Source organism: Falco rusticolus, chromosome 19 (genome assembly GCF_015220075.1).
Source record: "Falco rusticolus isolate bFalRus1 chromosome 19, bFalRus1.pri, whole genome shotgun sequence".
Lineage (NCBI taxonomy): Eukaryota > Metazoa > Chordata > Aves > Falconiformes > Falconidae > Falco > Falco rusticolus.
In genome coordinates, this window is record NC_051205.1 from 3,823,819 (window position 1) to 3,851,690 (window position 27,872).

At 67.1% G+C, this 27,872-nt stretch overlaps 4 protein-coding genes across 6 annotated transcripts; 3 read left to right on the forward strand and 1 right to left on the reverse strand.

Moving 5' to 3' along the window:
• The first annotated feature begins 473 nt into the window (after nucleotides 1-473).
• On the forward strand, nucleotides 474-11,939 carry PAN2 (poly(A) specific ribonuclease subunit PAN2). 3 transcript variants are annotated; one of them, XM_037371154.1, is made up of 26 exons: nucleotides 474-600; nucleotides 1,309-1,609; nucleotides 2,102-2,271; nucleotides 2,473-2,593; nucleotides 2,687-2,764; nucleotides 2,923-3,190; nucleotides 3,428-3,770; nucleotides 4,327-4,423; nucleotides 5,021-5,140; nucleotides 5,323-5,442; nucleotides 5,516-5,644; nucleotides 5,811-6,010; nucleotides 6,429-6,571; nucleotides 6,921-7,027; nucleotides 7,507-7,605; nucleotides 8,100-8,176; nucleotides 8,702-8,843; nucleotides 9,087-9,224; nucleotides 9,919-9,978; nucleotides 10,097-10,187; nucleotides 10,266-10,423; nucleotides 10,508-10,651; nucleotides 10,859-11,038; nucleotides 11,168-11,261; nucleotides 11,368-11,565; nucleotides 11,645-11,939. In XM_037371154.1, exons 2-26 carry the CDS (start codon nucleotides 1,328-1,330, stop codon nucleotides 11,677-11,679), a joined length of 3,594 nt encoding a protein of 1,197 aa, XP_037227051.1. In that variant the 5' UTR covers nucleotides 474-600; nucleotides 1,309-1,327; the 3' UTR covers nucleotides 11,680-11,939. The 3 variants fall into 3 exon arrangements, with proteins under 3 accessions (XP_037227051.1, XP_037227050.1, XP_037227052.1); XM_037371153.1 differs by lacking the exon at nucleotides 474-600 and adding an exon at nucleotides 642-912; XM_037371155.1 differs by lacking the exon at nucleotides 474-600 and having other exon boundaries at nucleotides 1,328-1,609; nucleotides 6,432-6,571.
• A 618-nt stretch (nucleotides 11,940-12,557) lies between these two features.
• On the forward strand, nucleotides 12,558-16,326 carry CNPY2 (canopy FGF signaling regulator 2). Its single transcript, XM_037370805.1, has 6 exons — nucleotides 12,558-12,609; nucleotides 13,570-13,694; nucleotides 14,009-14,124; nucleotides 14,432-14,629; nucleotides 14,884-14,980; nucleotides 15,782-16,326. The coding sequence occupies exons 2-6, from the start codon at nucleotides 13,595-13,597 to the stop codon at nucleotides 15,823-15,825; spliced, it is 555 nt and encodes a 184-aa protein (XP_037226702.1). The 5' UTR covers nucleotides 12,558-12,609; nucleotides 13,570-13,594; the 3' UTR covers nucleotides 15,826-16,326.
• An 811-nt stretch (nucleotides 16,327-17,137) lies between these two features.
• On the forward strand, nucleotides 17,138-23,793 carry CS (citrate synthase). Its single transcript, XM_037370803.1, has 11 exons — nucleotides 17,138-17,312; nucleotides 19,634-19,681; nucleotides 19,784-19,891; nucleotides 19,978-20,043; nucleotides 20,127-20,258; nucleotides 20,343-20,531; nucleotides 20,687-20,886; nucleotides 21,141-21,270; nucleotides 21,360-21,461; nucleotides 21,550-21,759; nucleotides 21,874-23,793. The coding sequence occupies exons 1-11, from the start codon at nucleotides 17,259-17,261 to the stop codon at nucleotides 22,042-22,044; spliced, it is 1,410 nt and encodes a 469-aa protein (XP_037226700.1). The 5' UTR covers nucleotides 17,138-17,258; the 3' UTR covers nucleotides 22,045-23,793.
• On the reverse strand, nucleotides 22,734-27,179 carry COQ10A (coenzyme Q10A). Its single transcript, XM_037370804.1, has 5 exons — nucleotides 27,033-27,179; nucleotides 24,833-24,976; nucleotides 24,561-24,753; nucleotides 24,379-24,480; nucleotides 22,734-24,263 (listed from the first exon to the last, which is right to left on the reverse strand). Exons 1-5 carry the CDS (start codon nucleotides 27,110-27,112, stop codon nucleotides 24,096-24,098), a joined length of 687 nt encoding a protein of 228 aa, XP_037226701.1. The 5' UTR covers nucleotides 27,113-27,179; the 3' UTR covers nucleotides 22,734-24,095.
• Nucleotides 27,180-27,872: the final 693 nt, after the last annotated feature.

Sequence of the window (27,872 nt, forward strand, 5' to 3'; positions counted from 1 at the left end):
GACCCCCGTAGGACACCAGCAAAACCCCGTGGGATGGCAGCGGACTCCCGTGGGACGGCAGGGGACACGGCGGGACACTGCGGGGAATTTGGGGACACAGGGATCCCCCGGGGTGCCAGGGACGCCGCGTGACGCCCGTGGGACACCATGGGAGGCCACGGGGCAGCGCGGGGCCACAGGTGCCGCAGCCGGCGGGCAGCGCCCGAGGGTCTGTGCGGTGCCGGGGGCGGCCGCAGGGGGTCCCGGAGCATTTCACCATCGGAGCTTGCCCAGCCCAGTCTCCCCCCGGGGCCGCACCGCCCCCGCCGCCCCGAGACAGCCGATTTGAGGCATTTTGTCCCTTCCGCCGCGCCGTCCCGCACACTACCCGCCACAACGTTTAGTCCCGCCTTCCTCAGGCTCTGATTGGTCAGTGCCCGCGACTCCGCGGTGCCATTGGTCCCCCAGTCTCAGGGGCGGGCGGGTTTGCCGGACGGGCGTGAGGGGGGCGCGGTTGTCATAGCGACGGCGGGAGGGGCGGCGGCCCCGGCCCGGCCGTGGCGGCGCAGCGGGACGAGCCCGGGATCGCGGCCCTGGCGGGGCTCTGCCCGCGGCTGCTCGGTACCGGCGGGTGCGGGGCGCTGTGGGTAACGGCGCCGTCGCCCCGGGGCGCGGGGCACTGTGGGATGCTTAGCCGGAGCGCGGGGGGTTGTGGGTAGCGGCCCCGCGCTCGGAGCGCGGCGGGGAGGGCCGGGGCCCTTCAGCGGCCTCCGCCTGGGCCGGGCCTGGGCCCCCCCCGTGCTCTGCCCCGCGCCGTGCCCTGCCCGGCCCCGTGCCCTGCCCGGCCCCGCCCGGCCCCGCCGCTAACGGCCGCGGGCCTGCGGCCGCCGATACCGCCGGTGGGTTCGGTGCCGGCCTGCGGAGATAAGGGAGGTGGGTGCGGAACTGGCCCGGCGCCTCCCGCGGCGGGGGAGGGGGCGGGGCAGGCCGCGGCGGCGAGGTCACCGGGAGCCCTGAGCTCCGGGAGTGGGTCTGACCCGCTGGGGAGGCTGCCCAGTGCCGTGGGGCTGCTGTGGGCTCCTTCCCCCGGTGGCTCCCGGCCGTGACGGGGCTCTGAGTGTGTCCTGGGACGGGACTTTACCGGCCATGCTGCCTGTGTGAGCTGGGTGCTGCCGGTGGCCCTGGCAGGAGCGCTGCACCTTACACTCACTGGAGATTCCAGCCGCTTTTTCCATCCCTCGGAGTCACCGGGCCTCTGCCGCCGATTCTAAGAATTGGGAGGCCCTGGTGTTTCTGACTGACCGACCTAGTTCCTTTTCTGTTTCAAAGGGAGACGCTGGTTTTCACCATGAATTTTGAAGGTCTCAACCCCTCCCTTGCTGAGTATGCGCCCCCCCTCCACCCCGCGCTGGACCCTGTCCTGGACCCCCATCTCAACCCCAGCTTGCTGCAGAACGTGGAGCTGGATCCTGAGGGGGTGCCTTTAGAGGGTATCGCGGTGCCGGACTCTGTGCACCTCATGGAGGGCATGTACAGCGAGCTGCACACCGCCGTCTCCGAAGTGGGAGTGCCTGTCTCTGTCTCCCATTTTGACCTGCACGAAGAGATGCTGTGGGTTGGGAACCACGGGGTAGGTGCCCACTCTGGCAGCGGGGCAGGGAGGGTTGCAGCCCGAGGTGGGCTGGCTGCACCGTTCTCACAACCCTGGGGATGAGTGGGCTGTGGGGGGAGAGCAGCTCGGTGTGGGGCTGAGCTGGAGAGTCCTGCTCAAGCTGGGGTTGTGCTGCACCAGTGCAGAGCTTCTGCCTGGAGCTGGTTGATGTGTCTCGGAGCATGAGCCTCTTGGTGCTTCTCAAGTAACTTTGCTTCCCTGATGTGTGGGAGCTTTTAGGTCGTTATTAGTGCCTGCATGTGTTTGCCTGAAAGGGAAAAGGCTGAGCAGTCTTCCTTGGTTTGGGGCACACAGTGGGGCAGGAAGACCCCTGTAGGCTGGCCAGGCTGTGAGGTGACCGATAGCCTGCCTGCACCTGGGAGCTGGCGCAGGGCAAAGCAGCCTTTGCCTGGATTGCATCCAAGTGAAGCTGGGGCAGGTCTTGACAAGCCTGTCCCCGGCTGGTTTTAGGGTCACGCCACCTCTTTCTTTGGCCCAACGCTGGAGCGATACTCCTCCTTCCAAGTGAACAGCAATGACGACATCCGCCAGATCCAGAGCCTGGAGAACGGTGTCCTTTTCCTGACCAAAACCAACCTGAAATACATGTCACGGGGAGGCCTCATCATTTTTGACTACCTGTGAGTGCCTTCCCCTGGCAGTAGGTGGCTTGTGCCGGCCCCATGAGCTGCCCCTGTGCCCAGGGGAGATGGTCCCGGCCCCTCTGCCAGCTTGTGAAGGCTGGATGTGGGGGAGGGCGAGGGCAGATCCTCCACCCCCTTCCCTGCTGCCTCCCCAAGCTAGGCAGGAGTGTGAGGGCTGTCCTCTCCCTTCTCCCTCAGCATGGACGAGTCTGAGGACATGCACAGTCTCCTGCTGACAGACAACAGCACGCTGCTCGTTGGTGGGCTGCAGAACCATGTAATCGAGATAGACCTCAACACCGTCCAGGAGACACAGAAGGTACAGCCGGGCTGGAGGCTGCTCCCTGGTGCAGGGAGGTGCTTGGTTCTGGGGCTCAGCCCTGCTCATGCTGCCCTTCTGCCTCCTTCCCAGTATACCGTGGAGGTTCCTGGCATCACCATCATGAGGCAATCAAACCGCTTCTTTTTCTGTGGGCACACTTCGGGGAAGGTAACACCAACCTCATCCAACCTGGCAGCCCTGCTGGTGCTTGGCTTCTCTCTGGGATACCCTGGCGCTGGTGTCCAGCTTCTCCCAGAGCTCAAGGGGCTCCCGAGTAGCCGGCAGCTGCCTGCATGGCACCCAGCACCCCTGTCTTGCCCTCCCAGGTCTCTCTGCGCGATCTGCGCACGTTTGTGGTAGAGCATGAATTTGACGCGTACTCGGGCAGCTTGTCTGATTTTGATGTCCACGGGAACCTGCTGGTGACCTGCGGCTTCTCCAGCCGAATGAACGGCCTCGCCTGTGACCGCTTCCTGAAGGTGTACGACCTGCGCATGATGCGGGCCACCACCCCGCTGCAGGTCCACATCGATCCCTTCTTCCTCCGCTTCATCCCCACCTACACCTCCCGCCTGGCCATCATCTCCCAGACAGGTGGGCGAAGCTGCATCCCCCACCCGGCTGGGTTCCGCTCCCCGGGCGAGAGCTGGGCGACGCTCACGGCATCCCACAGGTTCGGGGTCACATCTCAGTGGGATAGAGTTGGCTGAGCGCTCTTGACCTGCACCCAGCCGGTTCAAATGCCCCCATAAGCAAGAGGCGTGCTGGGTCGCCGTGTGCCGGCTGCCCACCTGCTCCCTGGTGCCACGTTGCTCTGACCCTCTCACGCAGGTCAGTGCCAGTTCTGCGAGCCCACCGGCCTCGCCAACCCTGCTGACATCTTCCACGTGAACACCGTTGGGCCCCTGATCATGACCTTCGACGTCTCCGCCAGCAAACAGGCGCTGGCCTTTGGTGACTCGGAGGGATGTGTCCACCTCTGGGCTGACTCCCCCGAGGTCACCTTCAACACCTACTCCCGAGAGACTGACTTTGCCTTGCCCTGCATCGTGGACACGCTGCCCCACTTGGACTGGAATCAGGACCTTGTACCACTCTCGCTTATCCCCGTGCCACTGACTAGCGACACCCTGCTCTCCGACTGGCCCGCTGCAAACTCTGCCCCGGCACCCCGGTAATTTACCAGCAAAAACCAGCACAGGAAAGCTGGCCCTGGCAGAGTTCCTCTCCCTCCCCTGGGTCCCCTTGGGAGCAGGAGAGCGGCTCTGTTGCTCCCCCTGGTCGTGTGTGTCCCCCCCCCCCCGCCCCAGTGTCCCCCCTCTTGTGGCTGGTGCTGCCCTTCCTGGTCACGTGCCCTGCGAAATGCAAGACAAGTTCCCCATGGTGGAGCTTAACTGCTGAGGTGCGGTGACCGGGCAGGTCTGAAGACAGTTGGGTACGGTCTTCCCAGTGGGGAGATCCCAGTGGGATCCTGGCTGCATCCTGCCTGTGTGAAAACTCTGTTTTTCCTCTGCCTGAGCCCTATCCCAAACACGCCCGCGCCCAGCGCTGCTGCCGTGTTTTGGTGTAGCCCAAGTGTTTTTCTTGCTGTGGAAGATGAACCTGAGGGAAGGACTGAGTGGGGAAACCCCTCGTGACCCACTGGTGGGTCTCTGAGCGCACCTAGCAAGGCCCTGGGTTAAACGCTGCCGCCAAACCGAGCAGCCTCCGAGTCGCAGTGTGTTTTGCAGGCGAGCCCCTCCGGTAGATCCCGAGATTTTGCGCACCATGAAGAAAGTGGGGTTCATCGGTTACGCCCCAAACCCAAGGACCAAGCTCCGCAACCAGGTACCCGCTCTCAGGAGGGGGTTGCGTGGGGCGTGGGGTACCTCTACCGGCAGCAGGGGTCTGCAGTTCTGGGAGGGATGGAATTCTTCCTGCGTGCTGAACGATCTCGGAGCTTTCCACAGGGATGAGGGACAGGGCTGAGATGAAATTCTCTGGCTGGGGGTGTTGCAGGGGGCAGGTGTAGAGTTTAGAGGCAACAGCTTTTCTTGAGCAGCGTCGGCAGGTGAGCCAGCCCTGGGGGAGGGCTGGGGTCTCCCCCTTGGGCCAGAATCCCGGTTCTATCGATAGCTCGCTCTGTGGTAGGAAAGAGTTGAGCTGTCCGGTTTGGAGGTTTATGGCACGTCCCTTGCCCTTGGGAAAACACTGCTGTGTTTTGCCCTTGCCCGCAGCACCACTGTAGTTTCCCACAGTGACAAGTCCCTTGTGAGAGGGAAGGTGTGGAGGCCTGGTGCAGGTTGAGGGAGGGCCCTCCTCCTTTTGGTTTATTCCTTTGCTCGTTCAGGGTGGCAGGAAAGCCCAGGACTTGCTTGTTTCAGTACATGGGACTTCTCTCCTCACCAGGGTTGAGCCGCTTTTTCCTTTTCTTCCCCCTTGCAGATTCCCTATCGGTTAAAAGAGACGGACAATGAGTTTGACAGCTTCAGCCAAGTCCCCGAGTCCCCAATCGGGCGGGAAGAGGAGCCACACCTCTACATGGTGGCCAAGAAGTACAGGAAGGTAGTGGCCTTCTGGGGCCCAGTGGGAGGCTAGCTGGGAGTCCCTGGGCTGGGCTTGTCTGCGGCCAAGGACACGCATGGGTCCAGGCACCTGCCCTTGTCTCCGTGGGGAGCACCTAGGTGTTGTGCCGCTGTCCCCTGCCGTGGGAGGGTGTCCCTTTAACACATCATGTCTCTGCTTAGGTCACGATCAAATACTCCAAGCTGGGGCTGGAAGACTTTGACTTCAAGCATTACAACAAGACGCTGTTTGCGGGCCTGGAGCCCCATATCCCAAACGCCTACTGCAACTGCATGATCCAGGTGGGAGATGCCCCAGCCCTGCCCAGCCCACCGCGACCCCTGGCACCTCCCCTGACTGCTCTGTCTCGGGCAGGTGCTATATTTCTTGGAGCCAGTTCGCTGCCTTGTCCAGAACCACCTGTGCCAGAAGGAGTTCTGCCTGGGCTGCGAGCTGGGCTTGCTCTTCCACATGCTGGACCTGTCCCGAGGAGACCCCTGCCAGGTCCGTGGTGAGCCCAGGCGTGACGTGAGGCCGGCAGGCTGGGGGTTAGAGAGATCACAGAGGAGCAGGATCTGGGTGGTGCCAGGTCCTGGGGTGATGGCATCAGACAGCATGGAAACTCCTGTCACTTGACCTCGGTGACATACCACTCTTGCCCCATCCCCAGGGAAGCAACTTTTTGCGGGCTTTCCGTACAATCCCAGAGGCTTCAGCGCTGGGGCTGATCCTGGCTGACTCGGACGAAGCCACAGGGAAGGTGAACCTGGGGCGGCTGATTCAGAGCTGGAACCGTTTCATCCTTACTCAACTGCACCAGGAAACCCAGGAGCAGGAGGGACCACAGGCATATCGGGGGGCTGGCAGCAGGTAAGTCCCTAGCCTGGGGACAGGGCAGGGAACAACCACACCAGGGAGGGGGGCTGGCTCCCAGCGGCCCCATCCATCACTCAAGAAGGAACTTTCTTGCCACTTACGCCTGCCCCTGAGGGCTGCATGGGAACACGTGGAGCTGCAGGCTCCCATATGGCAGGGTTTGAACCCTGGGCTGAACCTCTGTCCCCCCTAAGCCCAGCTTGGGGGGGGTCGGGGCTGCACGGAGGGCACTGGCTCCAGAAGCCGTATGGCTGATTCCCCAAGAGCTGCTGGAATTTGGGTGCTGGCCCTGAACGGCCCTTGTGCAGCCCAAGATGTTTGGGTCCCCAGCGCTCAGCCCACAGTATCAGCCAGCTCTGCTCCGCAGGGATTGCTGGGATCCTGCTAACCCCGGTACTCTTTTTTTCTCCAGCAGCTTTGGGTCCTCGGGGGACTCGGTTATCGGGCAGCTGTTCAGCTGTGAGATGGAGAACTGCAGCATGTGTCGCTGTGGCAAGGAAACGGTCCGCGTGTCCTCCACGCTGCTCTTTACCCTCTCCTACCCCGAGAGCACTGGTAAGAGGCGGGGGTGGGCAGGGCAGGGCAGGGCCTGGCGTGTTTTAACGCTGCTGCATTTCTGTGGCCAGGCGGGGTTTGTCGTCCGTATTAATGAGCTGTGACTTTACCAGGTGATAGACACCTGCTGTGAGGAGCTACTGCAGTGGTCCGTCCTGGGCTGCGGCAGACCCAGCAGCCAAGGTCTAGGGATGGGTTTCCAACCAGCCGAGCTTTTGGCTACAGAAAAGCAGATTTGGGGGTTGACCTTCTCGCTGGTGGTTGTGAGGAAAACCCCAGAGGTTTGGCTGAGCTAAGTTGGTAAAGATTTGTGTGCGGAAGGTGACGTTATTCTCCTTTCTCCCTTCAGAAAAACCAGTCAAAGATTATGAGTTTGCTCAAATTTTAAAGCGAAGCATCTGCTTGGAGCAGAACACGCAAGCCTGGTGTGAGAACTGTGAGAAGTACCAGCCCACGGTGAGCCCAGGAGCGGGGTGCGAGCGTGTCACACCTCTCAGGCTGTAAGGGCAGGTGGGAGAAGGGTATAAGCACCCTGTGCCACCGGCTGAGTCGGGGCAGTTTCTCCATTAGTCAGTGGGGAACCTCCTGAGTGGATGCCGGAGATTCGGTTCCTGGCCTGGATGGCAAGCTGGAATGGCGTGGGGTATTTCCTGGGCTGTTTGAACACTGGAATGTGTCTCGCAGGTCATGGGGATCCCAGCCCAATCCCCCTGGGGTAGGGGGCAGAGGGAAAACACCCCAGGAGCTGAGCACACCTGCTCTTGCAGCACCCCTAGCTACCAGGAACCCAGCCAGGCAGTGGGGAGGAGGCTCCGCAAGCGAAGGCGTTGGAGGAGGGAAGAGGGTAGCCCGTGCCAAATCTGGTTTTGAGCCTCTCCAGGGCTCTCGGTGCTGCCCAGTTTCCATCCAGTTTCCATTTCCTACTCTCCCTGCAGGTCCAGACCCGGAACATCCGCTGCCTGCCGGACGTCCTGGTCATTAACTGTGAGGTGAACAGCTCCAAGGAGGCAGATTTCTGGAAGACACAGGCTGAGGTGGGGGAGACACTTCGGGGCAGAAGCAGGCTTGTTCTCCCTGGCATATGGGGGTTGCTGCGTGTCCAGTTCTGCCGGAGGTGTTTTCACTCTGATCGCGCTGTCTCTAACAGTCTCTTGCTCTCCACCTGAGCATCACCCTACTTTGCTCACAAAGGACGCGGTGGTATTTGGTCACGCTTGTAGCGTGAGCCGTGCGTTTGGAGTTGGAAAAGACAAGATCTGCCATGACAAAGCTGACGGGACTGCAGTAGAGCCGCTCTTGCATTCCCCCAGGCCCCCAGGACCTAGGAGCAGCAAGGCAGTGCCTGCTTCCCAGAACACGAGCCCAGCAGAGAGCGGGCGGACAGTTGGGTTTCCCTCGCTGTCTTTTTTTCCTTGTCACCGGCTTTAAAGTCCTTGTCTTTTCCCCACTTCTGGCCTGGCTGTCACCCACGTGTTCCCAAGCCCAGCCTGTCACTCCGCGCTGACGCTTGCCTGTGTTTCGTTGCCAGTATGCCTTTCAGAGAGCCATGATGAAGAGAGGAGGCTTTGAGATCACCAAAGGAAAAGAAATCTCTCTTGGAGAGTGGTAGGTGACCCTTCCTGGGGTGGCGACTCTGAGCAGTGACACTTTCTGCGTTGTTCTCTGGGCCTTGGAGAGCTCAGGGCTATTTCTTGTCTGATAATCTGATAATCCACCTGTCTGTAGCTGCCCTCGGGCTCTGAACTGGAACAGTCTCGTTGCTTCTCTGAGACTGTGACCCTGTATGGGTGCTCTGCGCAGCATCTCCTTCAGATACCGCTCGTGGTCCACCTTGTGCCCCACTTCTGAGCCCCCAGCCCTCATCCCCCTTCCCTTTTCAGACCGACAAAAGACCCAGAAGCATGTAGAGCCCTTTCTGGCCAACTTCAGCTGACCACCTTTCCCAGGGTCCTGCTCTAGGCCGGTGTGGGGAAGTGGTGCAGCTGTGGCTTCCCCATCTGCCCTGCAGAAGGTTTAGGAATGGGTGGGCGAGTGGACGGGTGGGATGGTGGGAATCCTGCCCCGGAGAAGTTGGCCTGGATGACGTCTTGTGGCTCCCTTTGACTCAACTTTCCATGATTCCCCATGCAGGAAGGAGCTGGGGAACCCTGACACGGGGCATTCGTATCCTTCTGTGGAGGAACTGAAGAACATTTGGATCCCTCACGCCATCAAGATGAGGCTCACCAAGAGCAAGGAGCTCGATGTCTGCAACTGGAGTGAGACCGATGAGGTAAAGGCTGACGAGATCCCTCTAGGACTACGTGGTTGTGTGCACGTGGGGCTGTGGGAGCAGAACCGCTTCAGAACCACTTTCTGCCGAGTGTGTTTGGGCGAGAGATGACGAGGCTGTCTCAGAGACACCTCAGGCGGGGGTGGAAACCTCCGGGCTGCTGGTGAGACGGCATATCCGAGCTCTGGGGTCTGGGTTGGAGGCCTGGCAGACAGCCGAGAGCTCGGACATTTCCTCCTGCAGCTGAGCCCAACTGATGACCCCGAGTCCGTGTACATCTACGATCTCATGGCCACTGTTGTCCACATCCTGGATTCCCGCACGGGGGGCAGCCTGGTGGGGCACATCAAGGTGGGAGAGACCTACCACCAACGGAAGGAGGTGAGAAGCCCTGCGGGATGGGTGCTCTCCCACCCACAGCCACCAGACCCACAGGCTGCTGAGAGCAGCCCTGCTTCCCCGGCGTCCTGCCTTGCCAAAGGCTTCTCGCCCACAGCGTGCTGGGGGATCGGGTTGTTTAATGGGAACCGTTCCTGGGTCCCTGAGCCAAACGTTGAGCGTCTGGCTGAGCGTGCTAGGCAGCCCTCACAGCCAGGAGCCGCTCAGGCACCTTGCGGGCAGGGAAGGGCTGGAGGAGCACTCTTCCCACACTCACTCAGGCTGGTTCCTCCTGGTGACGGGCACGTTGCCAGCTTGTCCTTGTGTTTCCAGGTAAGGGCTGGGACATCCTCGCCCTGCCCGAGAAAAGGGGGCTGGTCTGGGCAGTCCTTGTCTGGTGGAGATGCCCAAGCCAGGAGTTCCCAGAGTGTGTCAAGGCTGCATCCCTGTCTCTTATCTGTTGCATCTCCGTGGAGTTTTGGTTAGGAGTCGGGCAGAGACTGTGCCTGTCCAGCCCGAGGGCTTCAAGTACGTGTGGTCACCACCCAGGCCGGCAGGGATTTCCCCACCGTGTCCCAGGAAGGGCGGGAGTTCCCACATGGCATTGTCACACCCCCCTTTCCCTGGTAATTGGGTGGAGGAGTCATTGCATTTGCCTGGGGGGGGGGGGCCCTAAGGCCTGTACCTCTCCCCCCAGGGAGTCACACACCAGCAGTGGTACCTCTTCAATGACTTCCTCATCGAGCCAGTGGATAAGGTGAGCACTCGGGGCTGTCGAGGCAGCGGGGACCCCACTGGGGGGGTTCCTGCTGCTCACGGGAGCACCCCACACCAGGCTGTCCCTGCACTGACCCCCCCCCCCCCCTCCCCCACAGTGCGAGGCGGTGCAGTTTGACATGAGCTGGAAGGTGCCAGCTATCCTCTACTACGCCCGGAGGAACCTCAACGCCAAGTACAACCTCGTCAGTGAGTGTCTGGGGTGGAAGTGGTGGCGTGGCCAGTGGTGGCGGCTCGTGGCTCATCTCCCTTCCCCTTTTCCTGCAGTCAAGAACCCCATCGAAGCCAGTGTGCTGCTGGCGGAGGCCTCCCTGGCTCGCAAGCAGCGCAAGTGCCACGCCACCTTCATCCCCCTCATGTTGAGTGAAATGCCGCAGGCGGGCGACCTGGTGGGGCTGGACGCCGAGTTTGTCACGCTGAATGAGGTCAGGCCTCCCCGCGCTGGGGGCTGGGGGGCCGGGGCACCCTCTGGGTGCTGTCGGTCACCCCGCTGTCCTCACCCACGGCAGGAGGAGGCCGAGCTGCGCAGTGACGGGACCAAATCCACCATCAAGCCCAGCCAGATGTCAGTGGCCAGGATCACGTGTGTGCGCGGGCAGGGTCCCAACGAGGGCATCCCCTTCATCGATGACTACATCTCCACCCAAGAGCAGGTACGGGGCTCCCGCCTGGCTTCGCACAGCTCCTCAGCCCCACAGGGAGGACATGGACCCACTCTGCCTCCCGCTCCACGGAGGGGCACCTGTAATAATGACGGTGCCCTCCGTGGGATGCTGGCAGGGGAATCGGGGAGGGGGCAGCCCCCCACGGCTGCCCCCCGGCCCTCCCAGCCACACCTCCACAGGCCTTGGGCTCTGCAGGTGGTGGATTACCTGACCCAGTACTCGGGGATCAAGCCGGGAGACCTGGATGCCAAGATCTCCTCCAAGCACCTCACTACTCTCAAATCCACCTACCTGAAATTGCGCTTCCTCATCGATGTGGGAGTCAAGTTCGTGGGCCACGGGCTGCAGAAGGACTTCCGTGTCATCAACCTGATGGTGACAGTGCTGAGCCCCCCTCCCTCAGCCCGGCCATGAGGGTCTCGGGGTGCGGCCGGGAGGTGGGGGCAGTGCTGGGGCTTGCCCCCCCGCGGTGGCCCTGGCAGCAGGACCCTCTCCGCTTTCCAGGTGCCCAAAGACCAGGTGATTGACACTGTCTACCTGTTCCACATCCCGAGGAAGAGGATGATTTCCCTGCGCTTCCTCGCCTGGTACTTCCTGGGTCAGTGGCTGAACCCTTGGATCTGGGAGGGATGGGAGTGGGGGCAGATCCCCCCTCCCCAGGGGTCCCTGCCAGCCCCCTCCCTGACCGGGGGTTGTCCCCGCAGACCTGAAGATCCAGGGGGAGACCCACGATAGCATCGAGGACGCGCGCACGGCGCTGCAGCTCTACCGCAAGTACCTGGAGCTGAGCCCGCAGGGCGCCGAGCCCGAGGATTTCCGCAAGGTGCTCAAGGGTCTCTACGAGAAGGGACGCAAGATGGACTGGAAGGTGCCGGAGCCCGACAGCCAGAGCAGCCCCAAGCGTAAGGCACCGCCGCAGCCCCCCCGTGCCCCGCCGCCCCCCTCCCCGCCCCCCCCCTCACCCCACTTTCTCTCCGGCAGATGGGGCCGTGTACCCCCCGGTGCTGGCCCTGTGAGCGGACCCCCTGGCCCCCAGCGAGGAGCAGCCCTGGGACCCCCCCGCGGGAGGCGGACACGTGTGGAACTGGAAGGAACCAGCAGCGGGGACGGGGCTGTCCCCGACCCTGCCCAACAACCCCCCCCCCCCCCCCCTTCCCGGGCCTCCCCGGGGCCCGGTGCCCCGGGCTTCCCTCTCCCTGCCGGTACCGGGAATCACTGACCCCCCCACCTCGCCCGCCGGCCCGGGCGCCTTCATAAAGCAACCTCGGACACCCGTGCCGCCGTCTGCTCCTTGGGTTCGGGACCGGCACCGGGGAAAGGGCGCGGAAGAGCTGGACCCCGAGTGGGGACATGGCGGGGAGGACCCGGGAGCCGGGAGCGGGGCTGCGATGGGGAGGACCCGGGCCCTGGGCGGGGCTGGCCCCGGGAGTGGAGCCGGGAGCGGGGACGCGGCGGGGGAGGACCCGGGCCCCGGGCGGGAGTGGAGCCGGGAGGCACCGGGGCCCGAGCGGGGCCGGCACGGGGAGCTGGGACGCGGCGGCACTGGGAACGGAGCTGGGAGAGGGGACGCGGCGGGGAGGCACCGGGGCCCGAGCGAGGCCGGCACCGGGGGCGGGGCGGAGGGGGCGGAGTCACGCCAGGCCCCGCCCCCCCCGGGCCCGAGCGCCACGCGGCCCGGGCCCTGGCGGCGCCGGGGCCCTCCGCGCTCTCCCCGGGCTGCCCGTAGCGCTGCCTGCGCGCAGGGCGGCCCCGCCGCCGGCCAAGGAGCGACCCGGCCGGTCCCACCGGCTCTGCCGCCCCGCCCGGGCCCGCCGCTGCCCTCCATGAGCGGCCTTGCCCCGCGGCGGGCCGGGCCGAGCGGCGCGGCGGGCCGGGCGGTGCCGCGGGCAGCCCGGGGGCAGCCGGCCCGGGCGGGGGGCGGCGGAGCGGGACGGGAGCGCGGCGCGGTACGGGGGGCTCGTCTGGGCCCGCGGCTCTGGGCACGGTCCGGCGGGGCGGGGGGTCCGCGGGGGCTCCGAGCGCCGGCCTGGAGGGGACTGGGCTCTGTGAGGGCATCTGGGTTCAAGTCTGTACGGGAGGGGGCTCTATAGGGGTCTCTGGGCTCGACCTTATAGGGGAGGGGGCTCTATAGGGGTCTCTGGGCTCGAGCCTATAGGGGAGGGGGCTCTATAGGGGTCTCTGGGCTCGAGCCTATAGGGAAGGGGGCTCTGTAAGGGACTCTGGGTTCGAGCCTGTACGGGAGGGGGTTCTATAGGGGACTCTGGGCTTGACCCTATAGGTGAGAGTGCTCTGTAGGGGATTTTAGGCTCAAGCCTATAGGGGAGGGGGCTCTAGGCGTGATGCTGTAAGGGAAGGGACTCTGTAGGGGTCTCTGGGCTCAAGTCTATAAGGGATTCGGGGCTCGACCTTATAGGGGAGGGGGCTCTACAGGGGACTCTGGGCTTGACTCTACAGAGGAGGGAACTCCGTAGGGGACTCAGAGCTCAAGTCCATAGGGGAAGGGGTCTCTGGGCTCGAGCCTATAGGGGAGGGGGCTCTAGGCTCAGCTCTATAGGTGAGGGGACTCTAGAGGTCTCTGCGCTCAAGCCTCTATGGGAGGGGGCTCTGTAGGGGATTCTGGGGTCGACCTTATAGGGGAGGGGGTTCTATAGGGGACTCCGGGCTGAAGTCTATAGGGGAGGGGGCTCTGGGCTCAAGCCTATAGGGCAGGGTCCCTGTGGTGCCCAGGGGCACAGACGGGCCCTGCAGAGGCGGGGGGCTTCGGGAAGGGGAGTGCCGTGGACAGAGCCCTGCAGGCAGTGGGGCTGTGTGGGGGACAGGGGCGCTGGGGGGGCCCTGCCTGGTGTGGGCCTCGGGGGAGCCGGGAGGGGGTGGGGGCTGCGGGCTGGAGCTGCCTGTGCCCGCAGGTGACGCAGCAGCAGAGCCGTGAGGATGAGGGGCCGGATCCCGCCCGCGCTCTGCCTGGCCGTGGCCCTGGCTGCGCTGCTGCCCGCCGCCTGCGCCCGCCGGAGCCAGGACCTGCACTGCGGAGGTGTGGGGGGCTGGGGCAGGGCAGCGGGGCTGGGGCAGGACAGGATGGGACAGTGCGGGCCTGGGGCGGCTGGTGGGACCCCCTTGTCCTGTGGTGGCTGCTGCCTGTCCGCGTTCACCCTGCTCGGATGGGCAAACACTCCCGAAGGGCCCTGGGGACCTGCTCCCCACAGACACGCCGTCTCCATTGGCCAGCAGCACCAGTTACACCGGTTCCTCCCAGCGGCTTTGGGTAGCCGCAGGTGTGTCAGTACCAGGGGCTGAGGCAGATGGATGCTGTTAGCTCCGGGCCGCTGACGCCTGCGTCCACTGCAGCGTGTCGGGCACTGGTGGATGAGCTGGAGTGGGAGATCGCCCAGGTCGACCCCAGGAAAACCATCCAGATGGGCTCGTTCCGGATCAACCCTGACGGCAGCCAGTCGGTTGTGGAGGTGAGAAGTCTGCCAGTGGGACGGGCCCGCGGTGCCGGGTGAGCGGGTGAAGGCTGCGGTGGAGTCGGGGCAGCGGCCGCGTGTCAAAGGCCAGGGGAGACGAGAGGGCTCAGAGCCGCATCGGGTGGATGGGCCCCAATTCCCGTTCCTCAGCTGCTCATCTCCAGCGCGGCCCCAGAGCATCCATGGGGATGTCTGACCCTTTCTCAGTGCTCCCCAGCTCCCGGGGAAAGGTGCTGGTCCAGTGTTCCCATTCCGCTGTCACGCTCGAAGGCCTGACCCCGCTGTTCCCTCGCTCCTGCCACAGGTGCCCTACGCCCGGTCGGAGGCACATCTGACAGAGCTGCTGGAGCGGGTGTGCGAGAAGATGAAGGAATATGGGGAAAAAGTGGATCCATCCACGCACCGGAAGAGCTACGTCCGGGTGATCTCCCACGACGGGACCAAGATGGACCTCTCCGGGGTCAAAATCGATGGAGACGTGGCTTCCAGCCTGAAGTTTGCGGTGTGTGCAGGGCCTGGGTTCTCATGGCGTCTGTTGAGGCTCGGCAGAGGTTTTGGGTGGTGGGACCTGCTGTGTTGGGCAGCCGTGGCCCTTCTAGGGCTGAGCTGGTCCCACCGGCAGCTCCCAGCTGCTTTCCCTTGTCCTTCCTGGGGCTGGAGGGAAGGAACCTGCTCCCGGGCTGGGGGGGGGGCCTGGCTCTGGGCTCCCCCGGGTGCTGGTGGTGCTGGCTGATCCCCCAGTGGCTCCCCTTGCAGTGTGAGAGCATTGCCGAGGAGTACGAGGACGAACTCATAGAATTCCTCTCCCACGAGGCCGACAACGTCAAGGACCGGCTCTGCAGCAAGCGGACGGGTGAGCTGGGCTGGGGGGTCCTGGGGAGGGGTATCTCCTGCTGCCCTGGGGGTTCACAGCTGCTCCATCGGTGCTGGAAGAGGAGGAGCTGCTGGCCCAGAGTTGGGGGGATGCTGAGGAGCTGCGGGTGCTCCCCGATGTCCCTTAGCCCCGCGCCAGGGTGCAGCTCCCTGGGCTTGCCCAGCTGCATGTGGCTTTTTTTGGCTGTGCTGCCTGGGGCCGAGCCAGGGCAGCTGCCGTCAGTGCCGGCTGCTCCGGCACAGGGCTCCTGGCTCCTGGCACAGCCAATGGCCGGGCGCCCGCCCTGCGGCATCTCCCTTCCCACAGGGCTATTTCCAGCTCACAAATACCCGGGGTCAGGGCACGGCGCGACCTTTGTGCTTTTCTATTAATGAACGTGGCCACGTAACCTGCGCTGCAGGGTGGGTCCCTTCTGTACCAGGCTCACGCCTTGGGGGAAACGCTCCTTCCCCAGGGAGGGTCTTGGGGGTCTGCCCCTGGGGCTCGGCCGGTACCTCCTGCCTGCCCCAGGCTGGTGGGGGTCTGCCGAGCGGCTGTGGCTGCTGGGCCTGGGGAAACACCGGGCCAGCAGCTCTGTCCCAGCCGCCGCGTTTCTCATTAACTGCAGAACAAAGTGAGGGGGAAGCGCAGGTGTCCCCTGGGCGCGGGGTCACGGCGTGCCTGGCCCCGGTGCACTGCACGTGGCTCATCCCTACGCTGCAGTGGCCAGGGATGAGGGGGAAGGGATGGGTCCCCCGGGGCTCAGCCGCATGCTGAGTGTGTTGCTCTTTGTCACTGCAGACCTGTGTGACCACGCGCTCCACATCCCGCACGATGAGCTGTGACACAGACAACCCTGGCTGCCTCCAGAGGACGGTGCCGACCTGCCCTGGCGGCCTTGTGCGACCAGGATGGTGCCAGGCTCCGTCCAGACGTCCCCTACCTCTCGGTTCACCTCGTCCCCACCAGAACCAGCAGACGTGCTGGGACAGACCGTGGCTCAGCAGCCGGCCTGGTGCTCTTGTCCTATTTATTCACTGTCCGTCCGCTGCAGCTGCGGTGCCGGGGGCACCGGGACACCGGGGGCACCGGGACACCGGGGGCACCGGGACACCGGCCTCGCTTCCCCACAGGGTAGCCACCGGAGCCGGGGCCGGGCCCTCGCTCCTGCTGGGACGATGCAGCGGGCAGGCTGCCAGCCAGGGGACACGGCAGGGGACACCGGGGCTCAGCTGCCCCCACCAGGGTGGGGTGCTCAGGCATCTGGGGCCGGTTGTGGGACCCCCCCCCCTCGCTGCAGGCAATAAAGGGGCTGTGCGGCAGCTGTGCCGCGGGCCCACCCGAGGGCAGGTCTCGCTCCTGTGTGTGTGGGGCCAGGCACAGGGACAGTGGCACATGGAGATGCCGGTGGCAGCCCCCTCCCCCCACCCTGTGTCCCGGCAACATCTCTGGTGCCACCAGCTCCCTCGTGTGTGGCCTGGCCGGCATCCCCCGGCCCTGGCTCAGCCTCGGGGTGGGCGAGTGTCCTCTGGCAGCCCCCAGTCAGCTGTGTCACCTGGCCCCGGTGGCAGCCACCACGGGGGCACCGTGGGGGTCCTGTCCCCAAGGGTGCTGCCCAGCCCCCACACCACGGCTGTGCCTGGCCCCTGGCACCACCACCCTAGGGCCACCGGGGCAATGCCCCGGGGTCAGCGGGGACGGTCACCCGCGGCCGTACCCCGCCCCCTGACGTCACCACCACAGGGTGACCTCCGGCCCCAGCGGCTGCGTGTGGGATGACGTCATGGGGCCCCGGTGACCTCATAGCACATGGCCGAGTGCCGGTGATGTCACGGGGCTGGGCCGGCATCACAGCCGAGTGACACCAAAGCACCGACGCCGCTCGGGTGGGTGACGCGGCGGCATGACGTCACGCACTGCGGCCGGTGACGTCACGTCAGGGGGCGTGGCCCCCCGCCTCACCCCACCCCACCCCACGATCAGGCGAACGCGGCGGCCACCTATAGCCTGGCCCCCTCTGCCCCGCTGCCTCATTTGCCTAGGGCCGCCCCGCGTCGCACGGCGCAGCCAATCGGAAGCGAGTCGGCCCCGATGGGGCGGGCAAGGGCGGGGCTATGCTAATAACCAGCTCGGCGCCGCGCCCCGCCCCGCCCGCTGCGCTGAGGACCCCCGGCCGCCGCCGCCGCCGCCGCCGCTCGCTCCGGCCCCGCTCCCGCCCGGCCCGGCCCCGCGCCCGCTCCCGCTCCCAGCCCTGCTCCGTCCCGGCCCCGGTGCCGCCATGACGCTCCTCGCCGCCGGCAGCCGAGCGGCCGCGCGCCTCCGCGGGCCCAAGGTGAGGGCGCCCGCCCCGGCCCCGCCGCGCCTTAAAGGGGCGACGCGTCGGGGGGGGGGAGGGGGGAGGGGGAGGGGGGGCGGCTCTTAAAGTGGCGACGCGGCGGGGCGCTGCCTTAAAGGGGCCGCACGGCTGGGGGAGCCCGGGGGGCGCGGGGCCGCGCGCCCGCAGCGGCAGCACGTGGTGGGCACCGGCACCGGCGTCGCCTCCGCCGGCAGCAACCGGAACGGGCGGCGGGTCGAGGGGCGGCCCCGCCGCTGCCGTGTCCGACCCCGGGGGGCGGCCCGGCTGAGCCCCTGGTCCTTTTGGCGGACTGGGGCAGGGGGGCTCTGCTCTGGCTGCAGCCGCTATCCGGGGGTCGCACCCCCACCGCAGCCCCTCGCTGGGGGCTCCCGGCCCCCGCCGCCCATTGTGGGGCTGTGCTGCAGCGCCGGGCCCGGGGGGGGCCACGCCAGCCCCGGGGGCTCCCACCTGGCAGTACCGGCAAGGAGGGGGCGAGGGTCCCCCGCCACCCCCACACCACATCCACCCCGACCATCCCCAGCCAGCCGGTGCCGTAGAGGGCAAAGGGTCACAGCGAGGGGACCCCCATCCAGCCCTGGGGCTGGGGGAGTGGGGATACCGGGGGGCGGGGGCCAAGCACCGGTGCAGGGCTGGGGTGGCCCTGGTCCCGTCCCCCCCCGTTTGCCTTGGCCGCGACCCCGGCGTTTCGTAACAGCCGCTGCAGCATCTCTATCGACCGGGCGTTATTTTGGGCGTCGGGGCCTGGCCGGGCATGTTGTGCTGCCCCACTTGGCCCTGCTCGCCCGGGGGGGCCACGTCCCCCCCAGCCGGGGCTACCCCCGACCCTGCCCAGCTGCCACCTTCCTCTTCCTCCCCACGGCCTCAGCTGCGGTGGCTGCTCCTCCGCCGAGCCATGGCCGGTGCTGCCGGTGAGCCCCTGCACCCCCAGACCCGGGGCGAGGGGCGGGGGGGGGGTCCGCAGCGGCTGGGGCAGCCCCAGCCCCGGCAGCCGGCGCCCGGTGTCACCGCCAACACGTGTGACCTTGAGCCAGCGGCGCCTCTGTGACAGCCCGGCCCAGCCAGGACGAGCAGTGCGGGTGACACTGGGGGTGGCGGGGACCCCCCCGCCGACGGTGGCAGCCGCCACCTTGACCTTGGTCTTCCCGCTGCCGCCTCCATTGTTCCTGCCGGCATTTTCCATCCCCCTCCGCTGCCGCCTGTTGCGGGGGGACGTGGCACAGTTGTCCGGAGCGGGCGGTGGGCTCCAGCCACGCTCGGGGTCTCAGGATCCCCTTGGCTGGGCTGGGGGCTCTCGGGGTGCTGGGCTGGCCAGGCTCGAGGCTCACTGTGGTGCTGCCCCCCCCCCCCCCACCCCCCCCCCCCCCCCCCCCGCGTCCCTTCTGGCAGCCAGTGGAAAAAGCGAGTCATGTTCTGCAGGCGCTGCTGCAGCTCCGCACCGGGGGGTGGCCACGGGGCTGGTGTGGATACAGCCCCCCCCCGGGCACCGCAGTGGCCCCGGCACTGGGCAGGTGTCGCAGTGACCCTGGCACCAGGAGGTGTCGCAGTGACCCCGGCACTGGGTAGGGGTCCCATGGTCACCTTTGCCCACCCGTGGTGCCCCTTCGGGTGCTTTGAGTGGGTTTGGGCGCAGGCGAGCCCCGTGTCCCCAGGGTGCTGCCAGGGCCAGTGGGCAGGGACAGGGGATGCTGCCAGCCTCGGGCTTCCCGGCCGCACCAGGGTGTTCCCACTGGCCGGAGTCCCCGTGGGCTGCCACACGTGGGCAAGGAACAAAGATCGGCTTCCCCAGGGCAGGAAAACCGCAGCGGTGCCGGCCTGGCAGGGCGCTGCTGGCAGCACCACTCGCTCGTGCGGCCACTTCCGCGCTCTGCGGAGCAGGAAGCAAAACGCAGCCGCCTTGGCCACCGCTGGCTCTGTGCGGCGCGGCCGTTGGCTCTGCGGTGGGGCCGTGGCCGGTGTTGGGCGTGATGTGAATGAGTGTGATGCAGCACGGCAGCCCTGTGCTGCCCAGCCCGGCTGAACCTGCCTGGCGCTGATCTCTGGCACGCGTGGGCGAGGGAAGCCGCCGCAGCTGCCGAGCGCAGCGTTCGTGTGAGATGGGATCTTCCTGGAGTCACGAGGCAGCTCCAGCCGCAGGAGCTGTGCCACGCTTTGGGGGAGCTGGGGGTGCTCCAGGGCTGGGGGTGCTCCAGGGCTGGGGACTGCTTCTATGGGTACCCCTCCCTAAAGATGGGGCCGCTGGGGCGCACGGTGGGGCTCTCCCCAGGTAACACCGAGTCTGTGTGTCTGCTCTTCCACAGAATGCACTGTGTGTCCTCTTTGCCGCCCGCCATGCCAGCGCCGCCACGGTAAGAGGAGCCCCCGCTGCCGTTACCCCTCTCCGGTGGTGGGGGCACGTGCTTGGCCCTGCCGCAGGTGCCAGGGCTCACCGCCCCCTCCCCTCTTCCCAGAACCTGAAAGATGTCCTTGCCAGCATGATCCCCAAGGAGCAGGCGAAAATCAAGAGCTTCAGGCAGCAGCACGGCAGCACGGCCATCGGGCAGATCACGGTGGACATGGTGAGCGGGGCGACGCTGTGGTCAGGCCACGCCGGGGCTGCCGGCAGTGCCACAGCCGGTAACCGCCTCCCTCCGCCCTTCTGCAGGTGTACGGCGGGATGAGGGGCATGAAGGGGCTCATATACGAGACCTCGGTTCTGGATCCCGATGAGGTAGGGCCTGATCCTGCCCTGCTCAGGCACCTGCCCGGCGTGGGTGATGCCACGGCAGCTGATGCTTGTGCCGGGCTCTTTAGGGCATCCGCTTCCGCGGGTACAGCATCCCCGAGTGCCAGAAGCTGCTGCCCAAAGCTGCGGGGGGAGAGGAACCGCTGCCCGAGGGGCTCTTCTGGCTGCTGGTGACGGGAGACGTGCCCACCCAGGAGCAGGTAACACGCCGGGGCTCTGGTGGAGGTGGGGGGGTGTGCTGCCGGTCCCCTGCCCCGCGGCTCAGCCCCCATGCCCCCCCGCAGGTGAGCTGGCTGTCCCGCGAGTGGGCCCGGCGTGCAGCGCTGCCCTCGCACGTGGTGACCATGCTGGACAACTTCCCCACCAACCTGCACCCCATGTCCCAGCTGAGCGCCGCCATCACCGCGCTCAACAGCGAGAGCAAGTTTGCGCGTGCCTACGCTGAGGGCATCCACCGTGTCAAATACTGGGAGGTACTGGGGGGGAAGGGGCGCGGTGCCGGGGGGGTGCTCAGCCATCCCAACTCGGAGCGTGAGCCTGGGTGTGGGTGCAGGTTTGGGTCTGGGGGGTCAAAGGCTTGTGGCCCCCCGGGGAGAGCAGCCGCGCTGTCTTACCCAGTCTGTCCCAGTTTGTCTACGAGGACGCCATGGACCTGATCGCCAAGCTGCCTTGCGTTGCCGCAAAGATCTACCGCAACTTGTACCGCGAGGGCAGCAGCATCGGGGCCATCGACCCCAACCTCGACTGGTCCCACAACTTTACCAACATGCTGGGCTACACCGACCCCCAGTTCATTGAGCTGATGCGGCTCTACCTCACCATCCACAGGTACGGGGCCGGGAGGAGCAGCCGGAGCAGGTGGGAGCTCAGCACCACTCCCAGCCCCGCGGCCAAGGATGGGACCGGGTCCCGGGACATGCCCGGGCTGCTCCGGGGGCGTCACCGGGAACGCGGCGTGGGGCCACGGGCAGCCCTGGGGTAGGGCTGGGAACATCGTGGCCCCCCGGGGGGTGTCCCCCGTGGCTGTGGGGGCCCTCGGCGGGGGTGGGGGAGGCCTGACGCCCTGCTCCTTGCCCCTGCAGTGACCACGAGGGGGGAAACGTGAGCGCGCACACCAGCCACCTGGTCGGCAGTGCCCTCTCCGACCCGTACCTCGCCTTTGCTGCCGCCATGAATGGGCTGGCTGGGCCCCTGCACGGCCTCGCCAACCAGGTGGGCACCTTGGCGCGGCCGTCTGTCTGTCTGTCTGCCTGTCCGCGTGCCACTGCCCTCACCCCCTGCTCGGCTTGCCGTGCCCGCAGGAGGTGCTGCTCTGGCTGACCAACCTGCAGAAGGAGCTGGGCCAGGAGGTGTCGGATGAGAAGCTGCGGGAATTCATCTGGAACACGCTTAACTCCGGCAGGGTGAGTCTGGCCCTGCCTGGGGGGGGGGACTGCGGCGGGGGGAGGGGGCGTGCCGGCAGCAGGCTCTGACCCCCCCTGATTCTCGCAGGTGGTGCCAGGGTATGGGCACGCGGTGCTGCGGAAGACGGACCCCCGCTACACCTGCCAGCGGGAGTTCGCCCTCAAGCACCTGCCCAAGGACCCCATGTTCAAGCTGGTGGCTCAGCTCTACAAGATCGTCCCCAACGTGCTGCTGGAGCAGGGCAAGGCCAAGAACCCCTGGCCCAACGTGGACGCCCACAGCGGGGTGCTGCTGCAGGTGAGCCCGGGGGTCCCCGTCCCAGCCCCGCTCCCCAGGGAGGGGTGCAGAGGGCTCCGGGGTGCCCCCTCCTGCCAGGCTGCCCTGCCCTAACGCCCCCCCCCCTCCCTGCAGTACTATGGGATGAAGGAGATGAACTACTACACGGTGCTCTTCGGGGTCTCGCGGGCCCTGGGCGTCCTCTCGCAGCTGATCTGGAGCCGGGCGCTGGGCTTCCCCCTGGAGAGACCCAAGTCCATGAGCACAAAGGGCCTCATGCAGCTCGTGGGCTACAAATCTGGGTAAAGAAGGGATGGGGAGGGAGCCGTGGCTGGCTGCTCCCCAGGGAACGCTGCGCTGCTGCGCCGGGCCCCGGACGGACTCGGCACTGAACCCCCCTCGGGCACCGGCCGTGGGTCTCCTGTGGTGCGAGCGGAGCCCCCCCCCCCCGCTCCTCTCCCTCCCTGCTGCCCTGGGAGAGGGCAGAGGCAGCCCCGGGGGGGGCGTCCTGCCCCGCGCCCCTGCTCCCTGCCCGCTGTCCCCTCCCCGGAGCTCCCTCTGCTCCCAGCAAAATGGGGAGGGGGGGTGGGGTGGTCCTGCGCCCCCACCCCGTGCCAGCAGCACCACGCACACTGGGAGCCCCCCGGCTCCCCCGCTGCTGGGCTTGGGGGGGGGGGTGGGGTGCCACCAGTGAGGCTGTGGGGGCACAAATCCCCCCGCCCTCCACCACAGCCCCCCACCCCGAGAGGGGTTCAGTCCAGACTCGTGTCCAGGCTCCCCCCCCCCCACGGGGCAGCAGGTGAAGAATGAATGTCTCAGCCCCCCCCCCCACCCCGAGCAGGGAATTGATACACTCCTCCCCAGCCCGCACCCCCGTGTTTGTGTGAACCCCCCCGTGTCCGATGCCCCCGGCAGCTGGAGCTGGGCCCCCCCCCCAGTGCCCAGCCCCGGCCCCTCGCAGGCATCGGGCACTTCTGTACAAACAACGACAAAATGCAAAATAAATGTTTTTATTAACAAACCAGAGCCTCCCTCCCTCCCTCCCAGCAGGTGCAGGACTTTCACCCCCGGGCTCAGCTTTGCTCCGGTAGGATTTAGGGTGGGGGGCAGGCGACTGTGCCCACCACCCCACCTGGGGGGCTGCCCTGAGGCCCCCGGTCCTGCTCTTGTCTCTGCCGGGGCTGACACGGTGGTGCTTGGCCCCTCGGGACCCCGGCCGCACCAGGCTCAGTGGCTTCTACAGGAACCAGCCTGGTTTGGGGTCTGGGGGGGTCTCGGTGTGCAGCCCCACCCCAGCTCCCCCCTCCCGTGGGTGCTGAATGAGGACCAGGAGGCGGCTCACCCTTGGAAAATGCTCTTTATTGGCCCGTAAAAGCCCTTTCCTCGGGCAGCAAGGCCAGGGTGCCCTTGGCAATGGTGATGGAACAGTGCAGGGGGACCCTGGGGTGGGGGACTGGCAGCCCAGGGAGCCCCTGCCCCCCCCACAGGTGGCTTTTTGGGCTGGGGGAGCCAGAGGCCTCTACGTCCCCCCACCAAAGGCAGGGAAAGGCAAGCTGGAACCAGAACGCTGGGGGTGGCAGGGGGGCTGTGGGCCGGGGCCGTCCTGGTCCCTGCGGCGCCGGCGCCTTGGCCTGCAGTGGGTCTGCAAGGGGCTGGGGGTGGCGGGGAGGGGGGGCAGCACAAGCTGCCCCATCCCCACCCTGTGCGTGTGACTTGTGCAAACTGTGCGACGTCGGGTCTGGCGGCAGAGCGGGTGCTGCCGGGGGTCCCTCAGCTCCAGTGTCTGGGCAAGGGGTCAGCGGCTGCCGCCCCTACGCCCTTCTCCTTCCCTTTTGTTCCTGGAAGAGCTGGGGGAGCAGGGGGCACTGGCAGCTGCCCCCCCACCCCTGCCCTGGCCGCTCACTGCCTGCCCCTCTTGCGTTCCCAGGCAGGATCGGGCCAGGCTCCCCCCCCAGCGAACACCCACCTTCCTCGGCGGGGCCAGGCACGGCTGGCCCAGGAGCTGCCCCGCCACCGGGACCCTCTGGCCTTGCCGAGGAATTAAAAGGAACAGAACGGGGGAGAGGAAAAAAAAAAAAAGAAAAAAAGAGCTCCCAAGAACTAAAATGAAACTTAAAACCAGTATCAGCTACAAAACCAGGGAGTCCAGCGCTGGGACGCAGCTCCCGCAGCGTCGTGGTGGGGCTGGGGGCTCACGGCAGCCCCCGCGCTCACAGGAGCATTGCTTCTCGCCCCTAGGGCCGGGAGGGAAGTTGAGGCAACGGCAGCAGAGATGCACTCAAATAAATACTCAGGAGGGTGGGCGCAGGGTGGGAAGCCCCGTGGCCCTGGCACAGTCTGCGGTGGCCGGGCTGCCCTCACGTCTGGTGGACCTCGTGGAACATGAGCTCCCGGGGGATGCGGGTCTCGGGACCGAAGTTCTTGGCTGCCCGGCGCTCGAAGGCTGCCACCATCTGCTTGACCACCTCGTCGAAGAAGACGGTGGCCAGCTGGGAGTGCAGCAGGGAGCGAAACTCAAAGGAGATCTGGGGAGGAGAGCGGCTGGCCTGAGGATGGCAGCGTGTGGGCAGGTCTCCGCAGCAGGGGCCGTCTCCCCCATCCTCCCCAGGCGCTTCGCACCCACCCGGAGCTGGGTCTTACCGAGAAATCCACGGTGCTGGTGCGGGGATAGCCGGGGATGCCGGGGCTGAAGCGCCAGTTCGTCTCCAGGTGGTTGAAGAGGCGCCCATCCGTGCAGACAGCCTGGGGAGGGGGAGCAGCCGGTCAGGGGGGCCTGAGGAGCTGGCCAGGATGGTTTCCCACCGCGCCGGAGCCACACTCACCTTGACGAGGTGGGGGCGGACAAGGGTGACGATAGAGGTGTAGCGCTCCACCACGGGCGGGAAGCCCACCTCCAGCTGCGCCTTGACATGACCCGTGCGCTTGGAGACCACCACTGACTTCTTGCACCAAGGCACGAAGTTCTTGTAGTCCTCCACGTTGGCGACCACATCGTACATCTCCTGCATGGAGTACCTGGGGGCAGAGCGGACGCTGCAGCCGGGGCTGTGGGGGCCCTCGCCGCCCGGCTGGACGGGGAAGCCGCCACACCTACCCGATGATGCGCCGCTCCGAGTATTCCTTCCGCTTGTTGGTGAGGTTGAGGAAGGACCGGCTGGGTTGGGCCCGGGGCCCCCACTCAGTGCTGCTCGCTGGCCGGCCAAGCCGGCTGAGCCGGAGGCCGCACAGGGCCGTGTGCCTGCGCAGGAGATGGGCGTTAGCGGAGGAACCGGGACCGTTAGCGGAGGAACTGGGACCGTGCCGGGCAGCGGAGCTGCCAGCGAGCCTCTGGGCCAAGTGGGGCAACCCCCCTGCCCAGGACGGCCACGATGTTGGGCCCCTTCCAGACCTGCCCACGTGCCTCCCGGGATGGGACTCGGCCCCCGGGGGCGCGAGGGGGGATCAGGGCCGAAGCAGGCGCCCACCGCCACTCCCAGCCCTCCCGCCTGGGCCGGTGGGAAGAGGCCGGGGAAGTCCGAGTGCTTGTCCCAGGGCTGCTGCCAAGGCTGTTGTTGCGCAAGAGGAGGAAGGCCGGGGAAACCTGACCTCAGGGACACCTAATCCAGACCAGCAGTGCGGGGACAACTGCCCGTTACCCCCCGCTGCCGCTCCCCAGCCCCGCACTGGGCTCCGGTGGCAGCACAGAGCCCTGCTCAGCCCAGGGACCTTCTCCCTCCTCCGTGTCCTGCCCCAGCCCCATCTCATTCCTCAGGTGTGGCGCAGACGGTGCCCTTGCTGCCGGTGGGAAGGGACAATGGTGGCCACCTCCTCGAGGAGAAGCCAAGCCCCAAAGGCACAGTAGGGTCCTGGGTGGCGTGTCACCCAGCCCTGGAGCTGCGGCGATGGCAGCGGGGTCCTGCCATGCCGTGGCCATCAGCTCCTCAATTATTATCAGCTCCCTCATAATGGCTTAATTGCACCAGGCCAAGCCCCGGCAGCCAGTCCTCACCAAGAAGCGGGAAGATAACGATGGTGGCTGTAGCCCTGACCACACCAGGGCCAGTGGGGCTCTGGGCTAGGGCTGGCCCCACCAGGATCCCTCCGGTGACAGCCATCACTGGCAGCACTTGGTGCCCACGGGACAGCGCGGGTATTTTTAGATGCGCCTGCACGCAGGTCACAGCAGCTCTCCTCCAGGGCGGGTGGCCGAGGGAGAAAGGTCCCGCTGCTTCTCCCAGGAGAAGGGGACATTCCCGTGCCAAGACTAGTCACCCGGGGCGCTTGGCAGCCCCCAAGCTCCCAGAATAGCCAGGCAGCGCAGCGAGCTGGTCGGTACGTTTGAGTGGCGCCAGCCCAGGTCACAGCCCTTGGCTGCACCGAGCCAGGGGTCCCCCAGCGCACCGGGACCCCACTGACAGCCCCCCCGAGGCCATCGGCCCCCTCCTCGCTCGCACCGCAGCTTGGTGCCGTACGCGTGCCGCAGCGGGTCTCAGTGGAGCTGGCTCCTCAACCAGCGCCACGGCACGATGCTGCAGCTGCTTCCACACCGCGGGCCTGTCCGGTGGTGTGGCTGGTGGCCCGAGGCTCACGAGAGCCGCCCTGTCCCCAGGCGGCCGGTGCCAGCCCCGAGCTGGCAGAGCCCCAGCGGCACTGGCGGCGTGGCCGGGCGCAGAGGTCAGCGCGGTTGGGGACACGGCGGGGTGGCCTCAGGTCTCCTGGGCTGGCCAAAGCGTGACACTGACGTCGCTCCTGACCCACGAGGGAAGCGCTGGCACCTGCCCGGCCCTCGCGGCCCGGGGGGTGGCCCTGGCCCCCATGCGGGGGTTGCCCCAAGGTCAGGCCGCAGCCCCGGGGCTCCTCGGGGCTGTGTGTCCCCCAGCTCCAGCCCGGGGCCGGTGGCCACCGGCACAGCAGTGCCGCCGGGGCCACAACCCACCGTGGCCACGGGCCCCCCTGTCCTGGGTCCCCCCCGTCCCCCCACGACCCCCTGCCCCGGGCAGCCCCTTGGAGGGCACAAGGCCGGGCCCACGGGCCGCTCGCCCCGCGGGGGCCGCCCCCAAGCCTCGCCCGGGTCCCCCCGGCCCCGATCGCCCCTCGGGGCCCGCCCTGCGCCGGCGACCCTGTCCCGGGCCCCTGCCGGAGCCCCCGGGCCTTGTATGACGCCCAGCCCAGCCCCGCGCCGTGCTCCGGGCACGGGCTCCGGCCCCGCTACCCACTGCGGGCCCCCCGGCCCGCTGCCGCCGACCGGGCCCCGCGGCCCTGCCCGGTACCGGTGCCGGCGCCCGGTGCCGCCCCGTGAGGTCGCCGGCGCTCACCTGCCGGGCGGGGCCGCCGCGGCCCGCAGCCGCTGCCGCGCTCCGAGCTGGAAGGCGCCGCGGAGCCGCCGGGCCGCCATGACCGGGGCCGGGACGCGGCTCCGCTGCCCTCACACCGGCGCCGCCGCCGCCGCCGTGACCTCTCACCCCCCCGCGACGTCACCGCGTCGCCATGGCGCCCGCTCGCGTCACGGCCCGGGGGCGGGGCGAGGCGCCTCCCGCGCGGGGCACGACGGGAGCTGTAGTCCGCGCCGCGCGGGGCACGACGGGAAGTGTAGTCCCATTCCGCGGCGCTGCGGCCTCCCCGCGCCCCAGCGGCCTCCCCGGGCCGCTGCCCAACCGAGCCCCCCGCGGCCCTCAGCGCCGGCTCGGAGTCCCCCGCTGGGCTGGGGGGGGCTGGATTCGGGCGTGGGACCCGGCTTTGTGCCGGCAGCCCGACCGGCCGGCCCTGCTGGTTACTGGCCTGTCCAAGCAGCACCCGGTGCCACAGGTCCCTTCTCCCAGGCAGAAATGTCAGCAGCTGCTCGCGGGCTCCCTCATGTCACCTTGGGTTCCCAGTTAGGTAACAGTCGGCTAACGACAGGTCTAAACACATGATAAAAATAGCCCCGGCAGCACCATCCCCAGCGCCTCCTGCTCGGAACATGGCTCGGCTGGGCCAGGGTGGTGCTGCCATGCCTGCCCACATGGTCCCCGGTCAGTATTTTGAGGGATGGGGACCCTGGGTGCTGTGCCCCATCACCCACCCCTCTCCGGGCAGAGGGAGGAGGTGATAAACCAGGAGCTCCCATCTCCACAGGGCCCCACAGCCCAGCATGGCAGGAGGCACCACAGGTTCCT